Raw genomic sequence first — 14,645 nt, 5'->3', positions numbered from 1 at the left:
CACACACACACACACACACACACACACACACACACACACACACACACACACAAAAGCCCTCATTCATTACTGAAGTCTTTTTTTAGTTTGCTAATGAGCCAGTGTGATTTTACTTGTTTTGCAACAATAATAAAAGGGTTTGTTTTTAAATATATATTTTACTGCTGTTTTTTATCATCACTGTTGTGGAAAAAAGTTAGAAAGGTGCTCTTCCAGCCCATGGCATTGGCTATGTCCTCAATGTCCCTGTTAAACCCAGCGCAGTTCCTCACAGTCTGCTCCCAAAACTTCTCAGAGCTGAAGAGCTGGTACAATCCGGTTAGAGCACAGCACAACATACACGTGAACACAAATGAATTTGAACACAAGAAAAAAACAATAGACACTAAAGCATTATTTCTGTATCATCGAACAAATCCAGTACTTTACCGTTGTCCTCACCGTTTTGAATCTGCGTGACGTCTGTGCCAGCAGTGCCGTGTCTTTCAGCTCGAGGCAGTACATGATTCGGAGCATGATGTCATCAGGTAAACGCTCCAGGTAATCAAACTTTCCTTGGCACAGTGCTGCTGTGTAATCCAGGATCCTTTGCCCAAAAACAGCACCGACTTCATCTGCAGATGATAAGTCGACAAACACAGCCCTTTCTATGTCAAATTATAAACCCAAACAAGATTCAGAAATAGGTTCGAAAAGAATATTATCAAGAACTTCATGGAAGTGGGAGTGATGATTTCGATGAAGAAAACTTACACTGTAGAGTTTTATCATTTTGGAAGTCCTGATGAGATGTCTTCTGCTGATTTGGGGGAAGACCTCTGCATTCAAGTCGCAAAGAAATCCTCCATGAGGTTAGTATTACCTAAATTTAGAGGGGAAAAACAAAGATGGGACTTCAAGACTTTAATCCAGGAGACTTGAAGTAGTGGCTACAAGATGCCGATATGCTACTGGAACAGGGCGAATGATTTTACTAAAACATCTTGCTATTAGCTTGTTATTTGTTAAGCATAAATATTAGAAAATAGTCGCAAAGCCATATTTAAAGCTAAATAACGACGTGAAAATTAAGCTAGCCTCAAATAGAGGGATTGTTTTTATAAGCACGCTTTATACAGTTACTCCTCGAAAGTCTGTTATATAAATAATACATAACCTCGTTTTTGGTAATGACAAGTTGAAAAAAATCCTTTTGAGGCGGCGGACCCTGACCACTAATTTCAAACAGTCTATCCCCAAGCAAAGACGCCATTTTGGACGCAAAAAATGTTGCCATGACAACTAAAAAGCAACTAAAACTGTCTTTGCACAACGACTCATGAAACGTACCGATTGCTTTATCATTGATGTTGGGTAATAACAAAAAGTTATGCGGGGCATATTAATTTTACACATATGCTTGTTTCATATATGTCTGTTGAAGGGGGGAGGAGGGGGGGTCACGACCCAGCGGATTGATACTTAATATTTGTGACAAGCTAATGTTACCAATGACTTCAGTGATTCAGCGACTGTCTCTGGATGCCTACAAAAATAGTTCAATTGTCTTCATTAGAAACCCGTCGCTTTGTTTCGAAAGAGCAGCCGATCCAGTGCTCGCGCTCGCTTTGTTGACTGAAAGCAAGCAGATACAGAAAATAAGGAGCAAACTAGTCCCGGAGCGGATGAATCACGCGGAGGTATATTGCGGTTGTAGGCCCCTCAGCTGATGTGAAACTAGCAGTGGTAGAGAGAAAAGAGGAGCTGGTGCACTGTCTGTTACAACTACAACACTGGAACAAATAGGTAACAACATTATACCAAAAGGTAGACATTTTCACTGACATTTAAACCTGTAGTCTTTTGGGATTTTGACAGTATTCAACCTCGAAATACATCGGAAGAATGGGTGTTGCGAAAATAACTCGAATCCCGGTCCTGCTTTCCTGTTTTTTTTGTGTCTAAAGGTATCAGGGGCCATTTCTTTTTGCTAGTTAGCGTTTACTTGCTAACTGCTAGCTAGACAACTTGTTAATGTTTGGGAAATTTTGGTCAAAACTTTATCATAAACACTAAATTGGTGCGGTGTTGCCAAAAACGCTGTTTTCAACACAAATCCTTTTAACCATCCTGTCGAGCTGGCAAAATGTTAGCCATCGACAACAAGGCTCGCTAACGTTAATTAGCTGGCATGCCAAGGTTAGCTGGTAACAGCTATAACGCTCTTGTTTGATTAAACATCGTAAGCTGCGCGACAGTCCTGTAGCTGCTAATTCGGTCTCGACGGGGATAGTAATGTGGTGTTACCTCGGCTCCCAGCTTAATTGAAAACAGCGAGGTATTTTAAAGCCAATAGCCGGCTGTTTATTTATTTTTTTTGTCAGCTTACTGTTTGCGAGAGAACGGTCATTGAAGAAACCCTCGCTGTGGCTAGGCTAGTATTAGCTTGCTAATGATAACCTAACCGTGACGCTTTGAATTCTGAGCAAGGTACTTTAACGGTAGTTGAATGAGATGTTTGGCATTATGTGTCCCATTTACCCAAGTCTTAACAAGAACCATGCGCTGTGTTGGCACGCTGTTTGTTAGTGGTCAACTTGTCTTCCTGGCTAACAGTAGCTAAAAGGCTAGCCAGCGCTGTAGTAGTGAGAGGGAGGCATTGGCCTTAAGTCAGCTCAGAAAATATTGTTAGCCATCCTTATAGCTTACCAACATTAGTTAGGAGTCTGTCTGTACATAACAATTCGCGCTGACAATTGCAAGGAGAGTGTAGAACTGTATCAGCGTCGTTACATGTCTAGGTGACAGTTGTGTATTTTGGATTTATTTACCCCCATCAATCGTAGACGGTGAGCTTGCTTACGAAACACAAACGTATTTCTCTTTTCTCTAAACTTGATTGTCAGCCCCCCCCCACCACACACACACACACACACACACACACACACGTACACAGAGCTGTGTGTCCTGGCAATCTGACTGCCAACTTAGCTTGCGTTAGTTTACTTGTAGCCTGCTAGCTTTATTACGTTAAACCGCTGTCGAAAGACGGGTCTTGTCGATGTTGCCTTTTTTCGACGTGAAGCTAATTTCGGATGAACCCGATCGTTATTTGCCAGTTGGAGGGGCGTATTTGCCATTTAGTAAGCATTATGTCGTTTCGTAACCCAAACAAGCTAGCTTCTCAAATGTGACAATTTGTTTGGCTAGGGTACTAGCTGAATAGGTTGACACACCGGCACGCCAACTACGCATTTCAGTGTAACCGTTGCTACGTTAGCCAGCGTAACTTTAACTAACTGCTAGTCCGCAGTTAGCAAGTCTTCTAGCGTTTTCTCTTTTTTAGATTCAAGATGTAAACGCCACAAGCTTAGCTTTTGGATGTGTGAAGCTTTTCTGTATAAATAAACCGATACGATGGAGGTATTGTTAAAATGTATGGGGCTTGCTAGGATATTAAGTGGCTAAACATGCTAGCGTTAGTCGGTGGTGGACAACTACGTCAGAAATATAGGCCTCTGTAAATCATGGGTATAAAAAATCGGACACTTCAGTTCTTGTTTTAGTTATGTGGTAAAATAAACTGGGTCGATGGTCTATGTGAGGCTGTAAATCATTTGATGAGCTTAACTAATACCATTATACTCTAGTGGGGAACACCAGTTGTCAGAATGGACGAATAACAAAGACTAGGATGCACTGTCAGTGCAGGCCTAACATGGCCCAGTGAGCTTGGCAAGTGTGGCGTATTTTTATCATCAGTATCCGTGATATCATAGTTTAACTTGTGACTTAAATAGTCAGATGCTTTTGAAAAGAAAATTAAAAACATATTTATTTAGGGATTCAATGTTTTTTGTCTAGCAAATAATGAAATCATCTTCCTGTATGTGTTTAGATCAAGTTAATCAATTGTCTTATCAGTACTGTCACTTTATTGACTCCTGTGAGTTAGATACATGCATTCACTTCTAATGTTAAAAAGAAAACTTCTGTACTACTCTGATCAATTAAACTGTTAAGATTGTACTGCACCCCTAACACTAAGCACACTGGATCAGATATATAAATTTTATACAATGCTGTAGTCATTTTGAAGCATAATTGCTGTTGGCAGTTAGTTTAGGACTTAAACTGAAACCAAAAAAGAATTAAATTATAGTCTACCGTATTGTATGTTTATTTTAATTAGGCTGTGACCTTGGTTAATAATACACAAAGGAATCTTTTGCTGTTGTGAGGAAATTGTAAAATGATCCTTTTGATGATTTTAAGTATGTGAAAAGGTTCCAGTAGTGCTTTCTGACAAAGATTTAAAGGTACCAATGTGTAAAAATGTATTATACTGTGCGTAAGTAGGGTACTTGGTGATATTCATGGAGCACAGGGAGGGGGAAAAACTAAAACATTTCAGTAAAATTTGATATTGGCAGTAAGGTTTAATATTAACAGCACTGCTGTATTTTACTGAATGTTATTCAGAGAAGTATACATTTTGTTATGACTGTTATTGAGAGATTAGGAACACGAACTGTGTTCTGTGCTATGATTTAGTTATTTTTAACGGGTCATATTGGGCCACAGTAATATAGTTAGCATAAAGTCTTTAAAAGTTCTTAGTTCCCTGTTTTTGATTTTCAGCTGTGAGGGGATGTAGTTACTAGCATGTGGTGTTGCTGCCAACCCCCACCCAGATGTTGTATCTTCATGTACAGTCTTGAGAAAGTTTTGCCACTGATCATCTCAAAGGGGCCAGAGTGGTGAACCTGTGGTTCAGTGATACGCAATCTCAATAGACGGCAGCTTATTTTAAACCACAGACAACTTGGTGGTGATGGTGAGAGGGTGCAGGTTTAAGGGTGGTCTTTGTATTTTGTTAATGTTCTTTTGTGGTCTCTTTTTCCTTTATTACAGTGAATGGTAGTGTCTAGAAAGGGTATGTCCCTTCAGGAGAGAGGTGCCAATGTCCAACCGGCCTAATTCCAATCCAGGGGGGTCACTGCGCCGTTCACAGAGGAACACTGCTGCGGCCCAGCCACAAGACCACACAGTTGCTGGAAGGTGAGTGTATCTGCATCCTTACTGTCCAGTTAAAATCAGAATATTTAAAAGGCAGCTGTAGTTTGTGGGCAGCAGTTGTTGAACCTTTCTTGAAAGAGCAATAGATGAAATGATGTTTCGTAGAGGGGAATTTGTATTTGGGTTGTGTCTCTTTGTAGTTAATTGGTATTTTAACTTGCTGAATGGTAAAATTGTCCTATGTAATCAAAGGAAAAGCTTATCTTTGTTCTTTTGTCATAGTTGGTAATTAACCCTCTTTTAGCTTTATTTTTCATGAATCTCCAGACGTGATAATGGCCAGATTATATGCAGAGGGAGACAGGCAAAATGATTTGGAGATTGATCAAGTCTCTTTATAAGTAACTTAATCACAGACACCCACACTGTTACGTGCTCTTTAATTTCCAACCTTACAGGTTGCAGTCAGAGCAGGTAAAACATAAAGCAAATTCCCCACCTGAAAGTAGAAGACCTAATTCTAAGGCTCCCAAAGCCACAGCCAGCTCAGCCACTGGCCAGTCCAGAGGGCACAGCTCAAGAAGGTACCTGTGTTTTCTACTTGGTGCTTAGTGTGTATGTGTGTGTAAATAGGGTCATGCATTTTTGTCCTTTTGGACTTTGATCAAAATCTGAAAAAAAAAAAGGGCAGTGAATGTGGCATTGCAATGCTCTGCTTTTTAGGATTCATAAATCTTCTAAGATGGACTTCTGTGTCTTTTCCACCCTAACAGAAGCGGTCTTACTCTGTCCGTGGCTTCATTTGTATTGCAAGACGATCCAGAGGCTGCAGGAACATCTGAACAAGAGCGACCAGGCCACCAATCTAAGAGTGAAGGCAACCGAGGGCTGAAGCGAAGTGAAGCTCCTGACCAAATAAGTACCTTTGGCCCAACCCCTGCCAAGAAGCCGAAATCACTCCCATCACCCCGAGACAATACCTCAGAGACCAAGAAAGGCCCAGTTAAGTCCAAGAAAAGATCACTTACTTCAGAATTGCCTGCATCGTCAGGTCGAGGCCAGAGCAAGAAGAGTGTGGCCGCTGGGGCCTCGCCAATCCAAAAACGGAAAAAAGCAGACTCTCTCCCCGGTCTTAGTAGCACCGCTGGGTCCCTCCCCAATCGTACCGAGGGCAGAACTGCAAAACCCACCAAGCTGGCGTCTAAATCGGCCGCCTCAGCCAAAGCTGGGTGTAGCAACGTGACAGACTCCTCCTCCTCCTCTGCCTCCACCTCTTCCTCTACCACAGGCACCAACAGCACCACCACCCAAGGCGCCCGAGTCAAACAAGGAAAAGACCAGTCCAAGGCACGTCGCTCCCGCTCAGCATCTAGCCCCTCTCCACGCCGTAGTACACGTGACAAAGAGCAGGCCAAAGCTGCCAGCTCTTCAAAATTTGAGTGGGCAGCACGCTTCAACCCCAAAGTCAATCTGCCAAAACCCAAACTGTCCTTGCCTGGATCATCCAAAACTGAGACCTCCAAACCTGGGCCATCAGGATTACAAGCTAAGCTAGCAAGTAAGTTACATTTACTGTGTACGTCTACATTATTAGCTCTATGAGGACAGCATTTGTACTTCAGAAATTTTTCTTTCATATTTGTTTTTTATATTTTTTCTATTGTTCAGAATAGTTGACTATCACGGAGGGAAGTTTTTTTTTTTATTTGTTTTTTTTTTTTTTTTTATAGAGCTCTCCTTTAATTTTTCTTTCCATTGAACTTAATACTATAAAGAGGGTTAGGATTTGGCTTGTGGGTTTATTTTTCTTATTTGTTTGTTTTTATCTTTTGGCACATTGGTCTTTGATATTTGAATTGAGGTGTTATTTTCCAGGGATTAAGTGTTACATCATGAGATACAAAACCTTATTCTGAACTGCTGGGAATGAATGTATTTGTTTTTGTATTAGACATATTCCAGCATAACTGGTAAAGCATACACATGATTTTAACTTCAGATAAAATTGTGCAGAGAAAACATTCAAAAAGGCCCATATGCAGACATTAGTGTAATTCATATATTTATGATTTATAAGTACAGTTGGTTTGTGTCTTGACTAGGATGTCTCATGTACACATGTTGAGTGTGGACTGCACAGAGCTGGTTCATATTTCAGGCATAAGTACCAGTAGCCTGAAACCTGAGATGTATAAATACTGGTGGTCATTCAGTTGTCAGTGATTTCACAGGTATGGCAGGCTCAATCAGCAGTAAACAAGACTTTTTGTAACATGGTCTATATCGTGGTAGTCCTGTGACTTTAGTATAGTCAGTTACTGCTCTGTAAATTACTATGAATGCAGATGTTTTGAGTTTTAGCACAGCACACTAAAGCTGGTTCTCTTGCCCCTCCCCCAAAAGAGCAAGTATCTGAAATGGGAAACATATTGCTCCACCTTTGCATGTGTGCTGCAGAAGTTCACAACAGTTTCAGCTATATTGTGGCAAACATGTCTTTAGTTATCATAGAAGAGAGAGAGGTCAGTGTATTATTATTTTTTCTTTTACTTTTTGTGGCTTATCATATCTATAACATGAATTTGCATGAAGTTTTTTCTCCTCAATTGACATTCACAACACAGAACAGCACTTTAAGAGGAAATTCAAGAGGTCAGTAGTTTCAACAACAGTATTAAAAACAGTTATCATGAATATTGGAGCTAACGCTAGCGCACACATTAACGTTCGGTAGACACAAAGAGTCGAGGGTCACAAGGCCAGATAAAGAAGGGCACAACGGATGCCCTTCTTGCTGCGTTTTATTTCAAGTGGGAAGTCAAAAATCCCGTATTCCAAATTTGAATTATCAGCTGGAATACTGCCTCAGTTTGGATTTATATTTCTAAAACTTGGAACAGGCCTGTTAATCTTGACTTAACAATTCAACATGGCAGCAGTGTAGTAAAACTGTAAACCATGTACTCTGTCCTGAACCAGGGCTCTAGACTAACGTTTTGCCATGGTTGCACTGGTGCGCCTAAATTTTTTTTCTTAGGAGCACCAGCACAAAGGTTAGGCACACCCAAATTTTTCAACCGCATCACTTAACAGCGCAGTTTTACATGTGCACTTATTTGGGGGGGGTAAATTGCTGTCCATACAGACAATATTCATTTGTAAATGATTAAATAACAATCTTGTGCTTGAAGTGCTTTGGCACTCCTTGGCGATATTGTAGACAATGTTAAACTTGATGGAAGCGCATCTGTAACCGGAAGGTCGCCGGTTCGATCCCTGGGCTCTCTGTCCTGGTCGTTGTGTCCTTGGGCAAGACACTTTACCCTACCGCCTACTGGTGTTGGCCAGAGGGGCCGATGGCGCGATATGGCAGCCTCGCTTCTGTCAGTCTGCCCCAGGGCAGCTGTGGCTACAACTGTAGCTTGCCTCCACCAGTGTGTGAATGTGAGAGTGAATAGTGGTATTGTAAAGCGCTTTGAAAAGCGCTATATAAATCCAATCTATTATTATTATTATTATTATTATTATTATTATTATTATTATTATTATCATCATCATCACATCGGCCTCCTCTGACGACCTGTTTGGTGCCGCTTGTCGCTGAAAGGCAGTGGGGAGAGGGGACACTTAGGCAGTGCATTTATCATGACATATAATGTATTTTCTGGATACACTGTGATTTTTCAGCATTCATAGATTGATGACTCCGTGTCAGAGCACTGGCTATGAATTTCAGACGGATCAGGCTTGAACTTAACTTAAAAAGTTATCAATAGTTCTTTTCATCTTTTCTTATTACCCATAGCTCTACATCCACTTCCGTCGGGCCTAGGCTGCTCACTAGGGCTTGGTATCATCACTGATTTCTATAATCTATTAGATTCCGATTCACAAGGTTTCAATTCGATTCAATTTTGCCTCAGACAGTCAGTACTGATACTTGTGAGACTTCATCAGAATTGTGAGCATCACAGCAGATGCCTTTGTTTTATTCAGTAACTGAGAATAAAACTTCCTGGCCTGGCTTTTTATAGCAGATAATTTTAAAAATATTCTGTAGTATTCTGCAATTTTGCATAATTTCTTTAAATTTCTTCAGTATTGGGCAGCAGAAATTAGGCTTTCCTGTCCGAGGACATTAAAGTAAAAACAAAAAAAAAAACCCACAGCGGCCGACAGCGCTGTAAACAACGGTAGACTGGTGGGTAATAAGCGAATGAATAATGCCAAAAACAGAGATTTGAGACGGGAAACTGTTCTTAAAAGAGAGAGAGCTGTGCATGAAGTGTGGTTTGTTTTGTTTTTTTTCTTCTTTTTGTTTGTTTTTTTTTTTTTTGGTGTTTTTGTTACTTGAACAGTTGGTCGCGTCAGTGCGACCGAAGATTTTTTTTTTTTTTAGTCACACCATTGAAAAATTTGGTCGCATTCTAGAGCCCTGTGAACTGTTGTGTATTTGTGACTCGATTAATAAGTCACATACAGTACTGACAAAACTACCTGTAAGTGCTGCAGGAGTGGTTCGAAGCTAAAGAAAAATGGGCCTTGCATATTATTGCTGCTGGTGTGGTATAGCTTTACCTTGTTAGCAAAACAAAGGCATCTAACTTCCTTGATAAAGTGAATGCAGCTAGTAGCTATGGCTACTAGTACTTAGATACAGGAGCAGCCCCCGCCGCCATGGCACCAAAAATGGCTTTGAAATTCCAGTATTGTGACAACCATGTTGTGTATATGTAATAAAAGTACTATTTAAATGAGTTTTAGCTAGTAATTATATTTGGTGAGTTTTTGTGTCCCGGTGACCATCAAAATTTATACTCAGGCTTTCTCTCCAATCATTTACATAAGGACTTCATTTAACTGCCTCGAGGTGTTGCCAAAATGGCCACAGAGTTGCAAGAGTTGCTTCTAGAAAGACATTGGCTCTAGTATCTAGCTTGTCTGATAGCCTATATAGACCATTTGCAAAATGTATTAGTGAAAATCTGGTATGTCTGGTGAAGTGAGTTTGAACTCAGAGGGGTCAGTGTGGGGTCAGTCTGTTCTACATGGGTGAAAGGATAGTAACTGAAGTCAGCTCTGTTCCATGGGCTATGGCCCAAATAGAGACCCCTCCTTCGTAGACTTTGGTGTGTTGGCCCACCAGCTGACCAGAGTTATGTTTGAGGGCAGGGAAGGAATCATGAGCTGGTTCTGTCAAAAGGAAAGTACTTCATCTCTCCTGCCATATCCATATCTGTCCGCCTCTGCCTTTTAATACGCAGATTCTGTTACTTTATGCTGTAATGGTGAGTAAGCATGTACAGTGCTGCAGCATGTTTTTGTGTGCTTTTCAGTGCGAAAGAACATTTTGATCATATTAAATTAGTCACGTTACAGCAGCCTGTGTCATAGGACAAGTATGTGCTTTTAGTGAATTACCCCCCTGGAAGACTTTTACTGAAATAAGTCTGATGGACCTTTTTGTTTGACATGTTGTAAATCAGTAGCAAGTGGGACATGAAGATGAGGTCAAATGAAGTCCAGAAGTCAATTTTTAATGTTTAATTCATTTCGTTTTAACTCTGTTAATATTTATTTTTATGCTACTGAATTATGAGTCACAGACCTAGCATGAAGGTTGTCTTGTCATAGTGCCATAGGTGTTGCTATTAATACTCACTGGTCTGTGGTGCAGGGCTCTACACAGGCAACACCAGCGGGCCTTTACTATAGCATCAGTCTTTGCTTTTATGTGTTGACTGTGTTTTCACAGATTTTTAACCATAAACCTAATGTAGTGGCATGTTTTCTGTTTTCTTCCACAACCCAAACTTCTTACATGTTTTACTATTGAATAATTAACCCTTTAAAACCGGTCGGAGCGGGCACGCTCTGTTTTGCGTAACTATTTTTAAATCCTGGTAGCACTGCAACCACGTGAGCTAGCGCAATAATTTTTTTTGCATATGAAACCGGAGGAGTTGTACTTGCATCTTATGCCATCAGCTTGTCCTAAGTCACGGTTTCCTTCCACATATAGCTTTGCAAAAACTGCATAAAAAGCACTTGCAGCAACAAAAACATAATATTCCACAAACACGCTTTGCCAATCCGATCAGCGGTTCATAACACTTACTACGTTGGAATAGACGTCAGAGCGAACTTTCACGTCCGCCATTACCTGCCCGAAACCGGAAGTGACGTCATTTTCACGGAAATGTAGTTTTTTACCATCAGGGCCTCATGAGCCTTTACTGGTGTTTTTAAAAGTTATGTTTGACTTTATGACTTTCTGTGTAGTTTCTGGGATGCTTAGGACTCATATTGCACTGCTGGAAATAGTTTATTTTGATGCATATGCTGCTTTTTTGCAAATTTGCATTATAATATTTATTTTCGTTTTTCCTGCAGTAAAAATAAAACTATGAAGACACAAAATAAATTTCCTGTGGTGGGAATCTATTTTGTGCAACTTTTTTGTATTTACAGTTTTGAGAGATAAGCCTCTTAAATTTCTCTAACTAGAAATATATGTTTTAAAAAAACAAAAACGATTTTCAATTTTTTTTGTAGGTTATTGCACTTTTTTGCAATTTATTTAATTACTATGCACTTAATGCAGACATATTATTAAAATCTGGGCTATAATGGTTGTATTGATGTATAGCAACTTGAAATGCTCCCAAAATGGCACTACAGCATGTAAAAATATAATATCAGCTCTGGTGGACTTGGTTCTATGGTAGGTCTTAAAGGGTTAAATAAAAAATTTGATTCACCTCCTGTAGAATATGTTTTTAAATGAAAGTATTTGATGCCACAGTTGGGGCCCAGTACAAAAGTTATAATCACTGTTTTCTATTTTAGGTTTGAGAAAATCCACTAAGAAGCGCAGCGAGTCTCCTCCAGCAGAGCTCCCCAACTTTCGGCGGAGCACACGCCAGAAGACCACGGGCTCCTGTGCCAGCACCAGGTACACTACAGTGACAAAAAACAAAAATGCATGTTACTTCTGGATATTTATTTTTGAGGAATGTGGACATCATTGAAGCTATACTAAAGTTAAGAAATGTATATTCATGATTTATTCAGCATCTAAAATGATTGCAGTCTAATTTTAATGATGAGACCTAGTGCTGTGCTGTCAGTCTTTTCTCTTAAGCCAGAATGATGAAAAGAGCCTTTTGGTCAGGAATATCTGTCTAGAAGTTGGTCTATAAAGGTTATCTGCAGACAGATCATTAGTGGTGGCCTTTATGTGCCTTTGTCTCTGAGGGTCCCTCACCTGGTCCACTTATGGTCAAGTGTTGGTTGGTACCTTTTGTCCTACAAAGTTCTTCCTGTAGATCGCCCAAAGCAGACCAAGGATTGTGCTGCTTGGACCTCTTTGTGCCTCTGTCTGCACCTGCAGAACTCTCACAGAGGCTAAGGTGCCAAACGCCAACAGTAGTTGGCATTTCAGAATAGGCTTTACTAAAAAAAAAAAAAACACACATCTGCTAGTTTATGCCATTTCTCCTACCGCCTCTGTTTCTTTTCTATTTCCCCAATAGGACATTAAACTCTTAAAAATATAAAAGCTAATTTACATCCTGGAGTCCTGCTCTCAAAAATTGACAAATGTGATGCTGTCTGTGAAGCTGGATTTAAGAAATAAGCACTTAAAGATTTGAGAACATGTGTAGTGCCATGTTCTGTCAGGACAGAACGCTGGGTCATGTGGTTGGTTGGCTGGTTTGCGGCTAATAGACTTCTATTAGTTTATGTTAGCTAACCAGAGACAGAAACCTTCGTGAGAATAAGGACACTAAAACTAAAAAAAAAATCACTTGTACAGCCCCTAGATGATGCAATCAGTTCACAGACAGTGTATCTATGTTATGTTATATCTAGGTCTACATTGTATCTATTTCAGTTTTTGAGAGCAGGGCTCAATGATGTAAATTAGCCTTTATATATGTAGTGTTTCATGTCCTCTTTAAGGTTGGAATGTTTACTATATTACGGTAATGACTAATCATGGTAAGTAGTTGCTAAACTTTTTTTTTTCTTTTTTTTTTTTTTCATTCATTGGACTCAACTCACCCAAACACCTTAGCTTACATATTAAACTCTTGGTTGTAGTCTACTGGGACCTAACTGATGCCTTTTTTGCTAGTGTGACTGCTTTATTCAGATGGATGGCCAAAGGGTTGAGTTTAAACTTTTTATCAGTTTGCATATTAAAACTTTTAAATAACAAAAGATGAAAACTTAAAGATCCCTTGCTTTATTTCATGATGTTACACCAATGTTGCCATTTTAAAATCTGCTTGGTCTAATGATATTTTATTTTAAAGCACACGCCTCATCAGCTCCAGTGTCTGTCAGTAGCAGAGCTCCACCCAGACTGAACTGGATGTGAAGCCACTTCTCATCCCAACACAAAAAAACTACTCAAAGTCTGTTGTTACGATTTCAGTAAAAAAAAACAACAACAACAAACATCAAGGCTGAAACGATTTTGTGCAAATGCTGTCATTGTGTTTGTTTAGAGTTCATTTAAGCTGAACAGGTTAGCAGCTTGTATCAGCTGAGTGACCTTAAATAATCAATATTTAGGTCTGCAAATTGGCATTTTGGGGAAAAATGTCTCCATCACAGAAGGTACAAACTGGTATTTCATTGTGTTTATAGGTCAGACCAACTGACCCCTATTGATTTTACCACCCTTTACAACATGAGGTGGCACAATAACCCTGCACAATGTACATGGTTGGCAGTATGCCCATGAGTTTAACATGAAAACTTCTAACGTACATTTGATAAAAGGGCAATAACTATGCATGGAAGCCTCTGTTTCAGTTGCATGATCCAAATTTACCATAGTAGAATCACTAGCCAAGGGAACCACTGCTATGTATTCGTATGATACAGAATGCATTGGAGTTTGACACTACAAAAGTATAATAATCAGAGTCTCTTTGTACGCATGTAACAGTCGGCGGGGCTCAGGCCTGGGCAAGCGCGGGGCAGCCGACGCTCGCCGACAGGAGAAAATGGCCGACTCCGACAATAACCAAGATGGGGCCAACTCATCAGCCGCTCGCACTGATGATGCATCACAAGGGGCTTCAGGTACTTTCGCTAACAAATTAAGATTACTTATTGCAACCAGAAATAACTCAAATGTTGGAATGATGTGTGATTGGGGTGTAGCTGAACATGTACTAAGAGGTTTTTCTAAAGTAAAAGGTGAACTACTAAGATTTCTGCTCGATCTTTCTCATAATTATAGACTAGAAAAGTCAGACTAACTAACACCATGTTTTTATAATAACTCACATTGCAGTTTGAAAATGTCAGTTAATTATTCACTTCATTATTCAATTAAGCTTCCTAACTTTATTAGGAAGATGATTCAGATTTCCATTCATTTATGTGAAGATGAAAACGTTAACACAATTATGGCCATTTGATACATTGTTTTCACTTCAATAAAAAAAAATTAAAATATGAATTTTTACGGTTTATTTCCAGCGTCAAGCTCGGTTGCTGGAGCAGTGGGCATGACCACCTCTGGTGAGAGTGAGTCTGATGATTCTGAAATGGGAAGGCTTCAAGGTATGTTAAAACCACCTTAGAGATTTCTCGTATTACAAAAAAGTATTTGACCTTTTAATACA

At 39.8% G+C, this 14,645-nt stretch overlaps 2 protein-coding genes across 8 annotated transcripts in view; one reads left to right on the top strand and one right to left on the bottom strand.

Annotated features, from left to right (window-relative positions):
• Positions 1 to 12: 12 nt before the first annotated feature.
• Positions 13 to 1,484, bottom strand: fbxo36a (F-box protein 36a). Of its 2 annotated transcripts, none has more exons than XM_042225107.1 (4): positions 1,157 to 1,484; positions 754 to 862; positions 430 to 614; positions 13 to 305 (listed from the first exon to the last, which is right to left on the bottom strand). In XM_042225107.1, the coding sequence occupies exons 1-4, from the start codon at positions 1,274 to 1,276 to the stop codon at positions 159 to 161; spliced, it is 561 nt and encodes a 186-aa protein (XP_042081041.1). In that variant the 5' UTR covers positions 1,277 to 1,484; the 3' UTR covers positions 13 to 158. The 2 variants fall into 2 exon arrangements, with proteins under 2 accessions (XP_042081041.1, XP_042081042.1); XM_042225108.1 differs by having other exon boundaries at positions 17 to 305; positions 442 to 614; positions 1,157 to 1,297.
• Positions 1,485 to 1,682: 198 nt separating this feature from the next.
• trip12 (thyroid hormone receptor interactor 12) overlaps positions 1,683 to 14,645 on the top strand; it is a 28,396-nt gene continuing 15,433 nt past the window's right edge. The window contains exons 1-7 of one of the 6 annotated variants that reach the window (XM_005933155.3): positions 1,683 to 1,785; positions 4,894 to 5,040; positions 5,457 to 5,582; positions 5,772 to 6,556; positions 11,848 to 11,953; positions 13,961 to 14,097; positions 14,500 to 14,583. In XM_005933155.3, the coding sequence (XP_005933217.1) occupies positions 4,943 to 5,040; positions 5,457 to 5,582; positions 5,772 to 6,556; positions 11,848 to 11,953; positions 13,961 to 14,097; positions 14,500 to 14,583 (1,336 nt within the window). In that variant the 5' untranslated portion in view covers positions 1,683 to 1,785; positions 4,894 to 4,942. Of the gene's footprint in view, positions 1,807 to 2,227; positions 2,318 to 2,733; positions 2,829 to 3,001; positions 3,123 to 4,893; positions 5,041 to 5,456; positions 5,583 to 5,771; positions 6,557 to 11,847; positions 11,954 to 13,960; positions 14,098 to 14,499; positions 14,584 to 14,645 lie in introns of those variants that run through there. The other 5 variants (XM_005933156.3, XM_005933158.3, XM_005933159.3 and 2 more) reach the window with 5 other exon arrangements.

Source organism: Haplochromis burtoni, unplaced genomic scaffold, assembly GCF_018398535.1.
Source record: "Haplochromis burtoni strain Fernald_Lab_line unplaced genomic scaffold, NCSU_Asbu1 Contig_160, whole genome shotgun sequence".
Lineage (NCBI taxonomy): Eukaryota > Metazoa > Chordata > Actinopteri > Cichliformes > Cichlidae > Haplochromis > Haplochromis burtoni.
This window is presented reverse-complemented; position numbering and strand designations above follow the sequence as displayed.

Coding starts and splice junctions, on each gene's coding strand:
- fbxo36a (XM_042225107.1), bottom strand. CDS start 1,276: ATGGCAACATTTTTTGCGTCCAAAATGGCGTCTTTGCTTGGGGATAGA. Junction 863..1,156: donor TTGTCATTACCAAAAACGAG/GTTATGTATTAT, acceptor CTCTAAATTTAG/GTAATACTAACCTCATGGAG. Junction 306..429: donor TCAAAACGGTGAGGACAACG/GTAAAGTACTGG, acceptor GGATTGTACCAG/CTCTTCAGCTCTGAGAAGTT.